Source organism: Nicotiana attenuata, unplaced genomic scaffold (assembly GCF_001879085.1).
Source record: "Nicotiana attenuata strain UT unplaced genomic scaffold, NIATTr2, whole genome shotgun sequence".
Taxonomy (NCBI): domain Eukaryota; kingdom Viridiplantae; phylum Streptophyta; class Magnoliopsida; order Solanales; family Solanaceae; genus Nicotiana; species Nicotiana attenuata.
The window spans coordinates 147,442-153,416 of record NW_017671726.1 but is presented as its reverse complement, the minus strand read 5'-3'; the positions used below and the strand labels follow the sequence as shown (position 1 = coordinate 153,416).

At 35.8% G+C, this 5,975-nt stretch overlaps 1 protein-coding gene across 1 annotated transcript; it reads right to left on the bottom strand.

The window, feature by feature from the left end:
- Positions 1-918: 918 nt before the first annotated feature.
- LOC109209886 (RING-H2 finger protein ATL78-like) lies at positions 919-1,933 on the bottom strand. The gene has a single exon (XM_019373246.1). It carries the CDS (start codon positions 1,768-1,770, stop codon positions 1,069-1,071), a length of 702 nt encoding a protein of 233 aa, XP_019228791.1. The 5' UTR covers positions 1,771-1,933; the 3' UTR covers positions 919-1,068.
- Positions 1,934-5,975: the final 4,042 nt, after the last annotated feature.

Sequence of the window (5,975 nt, the reverse complement as noted above, 5' to 3'; positions counted from 1 at the left end):
CCCCCCAACTCCTGAGATTTATCCTTAGTCGAGGCTCCTCATCTGAACCTCGGTCGACCTCGAACATACCTTTTCTTCCTCTTTATCATGATACCGATATCCATCACCAAGAGCCTATGCTGCGTCGCGAGGGTCTCCCCAGGGATAACCTTGCAATCCTTACACAACCCTTATCACACCTCCTGAGGAGTAGGTAGTCAATTTGATTCTTCGCCACCGTACTTTGAAATGTAATCAAATGCTATGCCCTCTTCGGAGAACTAGAGTTCGCAATCACCAGCTCAAATGCTTTAGCAAAATCCAATAGCGAAGTTCCTCCTCCGTTTCTAACCCCAAAGCCGAAGCTGCCGTGCACCTCGCCATAGCCACCAACAGTTGACCCCATATGACCATTAAAATCCCCTCTTATAAATAGCCTCTCAGCAGGCAGAATACTATGCACTATCTCATCCAACCTATCCCAGAAGTGCCTTCTAACCTCCTCATCCAAGTTCGTTTGTGGCGCATAAGCGCTAACGATATTTAGAGTGCACTCTCCAACCACTAACTTAATAAACATTAAATCTATCATTCACCCGCCTAACCTCTACCGTAGACTTTCTAGGTTCCCAATCCACCAAAATACCCACTTCATTCTTACCCTTCGTGACTCTAGAGTATCACAACTTATACCCGTCAGCATCCCTCGCCTTCGATCGTACTCACCTAGTCTCCTGGACACAAGCTATATTGACGTTTCTCTTCCGGAGACTTGTCAATCTTCTAAGTTATCATGAAAGTACAATAATCAACTTGATCATCATAGAAAACGAACAGAGAAATTATAATAGGGAAACAACTAAGCGGGGAACTACATAAAAGCAGAAATATAATTTTAATAAAGAAACGAATAATGAAATTTAATTTATATACACTTGCAACTTGCAAGACTAATGATTAATCATTTGAAAACTACATGGGCATTCGCCTCAAGCCAGCTAGCTATAACTTTTCCAGCAAGAAAAGAAACAATTGAATTAATGTGTGATACATACCAATCAACTAAAGACTAGACAGTAGTTGTTCTACCTAATTTTGATTGTTGATTATAACACCTTCACGTTGGAGAGGTTCAATCCGTATTACAATTTCTTGAAGTACTGGTGCTGATGAAGTATTGCTAGTGTTTGGAATTACAGTTGTAGCAACAAAACTGTCTCCGTTTACAATTTTTTGGCAAGTTTCGATAAGGCAGTGCCTACAAGTAGGACAAGAAGAGTGGGAATTCAGCCATTTACCGATACATTTGACGTGGAACCCATGGTTGCACTTGGGCAGAACCTTAACTTTCTCTCCAACTCCAAATTCTGATAAGCAAATTACACACTCAGTGCCAACCCCCGGATATTTCAATTCAGTGGTATATGTTATAATTTGAAATGTGTTGAGGGCTTTTTTCTTGATCCCAGTATTGGCTAGCTTTGCTGCTGAAGGATTTCTATGGTTCGAGAATGAGTCTGCCAATATTAGGCTAGAGCACCTAAATGCACATTTTATGATGGAGTTGAAGACAAGTGAACAAATCAAGGCAAATACAAGTACGGCCAAGACCATAATAACATTTGCATCAAATGTGTTGACGTTGTTACTAAGTGATACTAGATCAGTTGTGTCATGGCTGATTTTGGCTGCCGGAGGCGGCGCCACGGTGGCCTCCAGGAGCAGTCTTCTTGAGTAGTGGAAGTTCTTCATGAATTCTTGAATGAATAGAGTGGAAGTAGTTTGTGCCATAGAGCTTTTGGTTGAGAGTTTGTGTGTGTGTGTGTGTGTTTTGTTTGTTGGAGTTGAATGAATTGAAGTCCCTTTGGAGGCAGTTGCTTATATAGGACAACTTTATAGGATGAACAGGTGTAAAGTGTGGATAATTTTTTTTGAGTCTTAATAATGGAAGGAATTGTTCAGAGTTGCAAGCCATGTTCTGCTTGACTAGCTTTACTCTAATTATATAAGCACTACAGTTATTAATAAGAGTTTTTGTAAACAAGTGGAGCCCCTGTAACATTTTAAAAAGTATGAACTTTTCTTAATTTATAGAAATGAGACATTGTTTTGATATAGATAAAAAATAAGGTGCCATTCCAATGGGTATCACAAAATAATATTGGAATGTGATTCCAAACTAGTTATTAATATGTTGAATAACAATTCAACCCACCTTGGCATATTGATAGCATAACCATGGACAGCTTATCATTCTTCAACACTCTTCAGCATAATGTTGTCATAAAACATTGCTATAAGGAGCGAAGCAGTGGATGCGAAACGGTAAATTATAATGTTAGTACTTCAAACAATCTCTTTTCTTTGGTGAAATACATAACGGGACCCACTTTAAGTAGTCCACAATGATTAGACAAATACATCAACTGACTCCTTTATTATTTAGACATACAAATTGCTTACGTGAGTTACACTTGCCAATGACGTGTTAAATGAGCCAATTAATGAACAACACGTATAATTTTTAATTAAAATCAACACATATAATTAACAAAAAAAATGAATTTAAGGAAGGAAAAAACCCTTTTCCCTCACTTTTAGCCAAACCAGCGCCCTCCTGCCCCCACCCCACCCCCCGCCCCCAAACTTCATCTTATCCCTTCCACCTAAAACAAGCTCCATACCCCCCCCCACCCCCACCCCCCTTTCTTTTCATCTTCCGCGTCCCTATCCCCTTTTCCCAAATCCACCCTCCATCCAACCAATTAAACACAAGTTTTTTCCATCAGATTTTTTCCCATTCCCACCTTCTTGTCTGACGTACCGCCCTATATTCTAAATTTGCCCATTCATATTTGAAAGTTAAATTTAAATTTTTTCCATAAAAATAATACAAATATGAAACAACAACGAATAGCCAAACCAGAGACACACTAAGGAATCATTGACGGACCTCATTGAAAAAAGCTCATCTCTCATCGGAAAATTGATCTTCGAGCAAAGCTGAAAGAAACGATTCTACTAGAATCTTCAGTCTTCTCTATCATCATTTTCTTGGCTATGAATTCGGGATTAAATCACTTTTGTTTCTCTAATTTATTATTTTTGGTTTAAAAAAATTTCTTAAAATTATCGTTCGATTCAAATAATTGGTTGTTGTTTGTGTGTTTCTATGGGAATGAAGGTGTTATTGGATGAAGAAAGGGCATTTATCTAGTGGAGAATTGGAAGTTTTTCGCAGTTGTTGTTGCTGCAATTTTTGCTGCTTCTTTCAGCTGGGCTCGGGATTGGTTTTGGCTCGACGGAACTAGGCAGAACTCTGAAGGTCACAGACAGTAGGTTTTGTGATGAAAGGCGACAGTTTCTGGTGATCTACAGTAGCTTAGTTGGAGCTTTAGTGGCTGATTTTTATGGCCTTTATGGTAGTTTCATGGTGGGTTGCAGTTAAAACAAAGAAGAGAGGCTAAGCTGCGGCTATTTTCTTGTCCCTCCCCCCCCCCCACCCCCCTCCCGCCCCTCCCCCAAAAAAAGATTAGGCTGAAAAAAATGTATTCATGCACTCTTTTTTTTTTTTAGCAAACACACATACACTTGAATGGTCTAAATAATAAAAGGGTCAATTAAAATATTTGTCTGATCATTGTAGACAATTTAAAGGGGCCACTTTTATATTTCGCTTTTTTCCTTCCCAATTTGGATACTACACCAAAGACTCTTTGTAAAGCTAATGGCTATCCACTCAAGATGGGGCCAGGTCACCTCCTATGCCGACTACCGAGTAGTCTGCCACGTGGGTATCGGCATTAATTATATTAATGAAGTAAATCTTCAAATAAATCCTATATCAAGGACCCAAATAATGGTGATTGGGATCACTAAAGCCCAAGAAGGGAAGCAGGAAGTTTCTCAACCGTGGAATCTTTGTGAACCCATACGACTTTCGTTCTTCCATTTCTTGGTTCGAACTGTTAGTTGAATTATTTCTTGATTTCATCCGTTTATTCATTCAATTCACAGTCACAATGGGCCGGAAGGACTTCTAGTCTATTAGAATCCCCTAGAGTAGTAAAATATATCTTTAGTTCATTTCATATATAACTAGCACTAGTCAATATCTAATATCACATATTTGTACCCAAAAAAAGGCACTACTAAATTGCAAATATAAGTAATGTTTGTATACCGGAGCAATTTTAAGTGAATGTCTACATGCAACATAGTTTGATAACTTGAAAAAAGAGAGTAACTTATTGGAGTATGCCAGACTATAATAGCTGTGAAAGTATCTCTAACATGACAGTAGGGTTGTGCATAATTTGGTAAATATCGAATTTTCGTATCTAAACCAAAAAATTTATATTTGGTATTCGATATTTTGGTATTTGGTATGGTATTTGGTTTAATTTTTAATAAAAATTGGTATTAGGTATGGTATTTAGTATTTCTAAATGAAATACCGAAATACCGATACCGTATCGAAATATATATTATATTGCACAATACACATATTATTAAATATAACATAAATATAAAAAATCTATAGTTTACTTTTCTTTATTCTCTAAGGTCATCAATTAACTCAAAGCAAGTAACAAGACATTTCTAATGATCAAATTTATTCCTTTATGTACAGTTTTCTCTCTCTGGGTTGATAGTTGCTGGTTTTGGACAAAACCTTTGTCAACAAACGTTTTTAGTTTTGTACTTTTGAGTAATTAATTAAGAAGTTTACAGTATATGATTTTATGTACTAGTTAGTATTCAAACCGAATAAACCGAGGTTACCGAACGGTCCGAACCGAATAAGTCGAAACCGAATACAGAAAATATCGAACCAAAATATTTAATTACCGTACCATATCGACTGACAAACACCCCTACCTAATAGTGCACAAACCTTAACTTCATTATTTGTTATTTCCCTTATTTACAGCTTCGCTATCCATATGCACAATGGAATTTTTACTATAAAATATAATCATTATAGTAGTTTGAATTGTTAATTTGGTAATGGACCTTGTCTAACACTGGTGGGACCGGGGATAAAGTAGGGTGCCAATGGATATTTAAAAATCAGTTAAACCGATTGAATCGTACTGTACCGAACTGATTTTTAGGTTTCTTTTAATAAAACCGTAGGTTTTTATATAAATTTGTAACCATACCGATAACTAAGGTAGATTTTTTATTTTATGAAAATAAACCGAAAAAATACCAAACCCGTACTAAATAAATTACATGTGAAAAATATATTTATATATTAAGTTTAAAAATAATAAAGCACTAAATTTTCCTTGACCTTGGAATTATGTAAATGGTTACAAGCCAGCAAGTAATTAAACTCAAAATCCTAATTCCCAAACCTCTTTTGCTATTCCTACTGAAACTAATTAATTATTTCCAGCATATTCATTAGCAATGCACAAAGTATTAATCTAGCAAATATGAGCAGCAGACTACAATGTATTGAATATGTTTCCTTTCATATGTTTTAGATTTATCTTTTTGAATATTGAATCTGCTATAAACTTTATTCTTGAGTACCAGCTTGGTTAATATCTTTTCACTAGTGTGATTTATATTTTCTTTGTCTTTGATTAGTTTCTTTTAGCTGATGTAGAATAGTTGGTGAATCTATACTCTCACCATCTTTTATATTTTCTTAATTCATCACCCTTTTAACAATTAAATTATCTAGAGAGTTTTGCTAAGTCCTATAAAAATATGTATGTTATTGCATTCTACTTCTACTGTCGATTTTTACATGGCATTTTAAAAAAACGAAAATTAACCAACTGTACCGATATCGAAGAGAAACCAACATGATCCGGATGGTTTCGAAAAGTCTAATTTTTGTTATACATAATAGAATAACCGAAAAATTAGTATGGTAAAATTTTATAAAATAATCGGCTGAACCGAACCATTGATACCCCTAGGATAAAGTACTCAATAATTTATACTATGTGGTGTTGGTATTACTATGTTCTAAATCA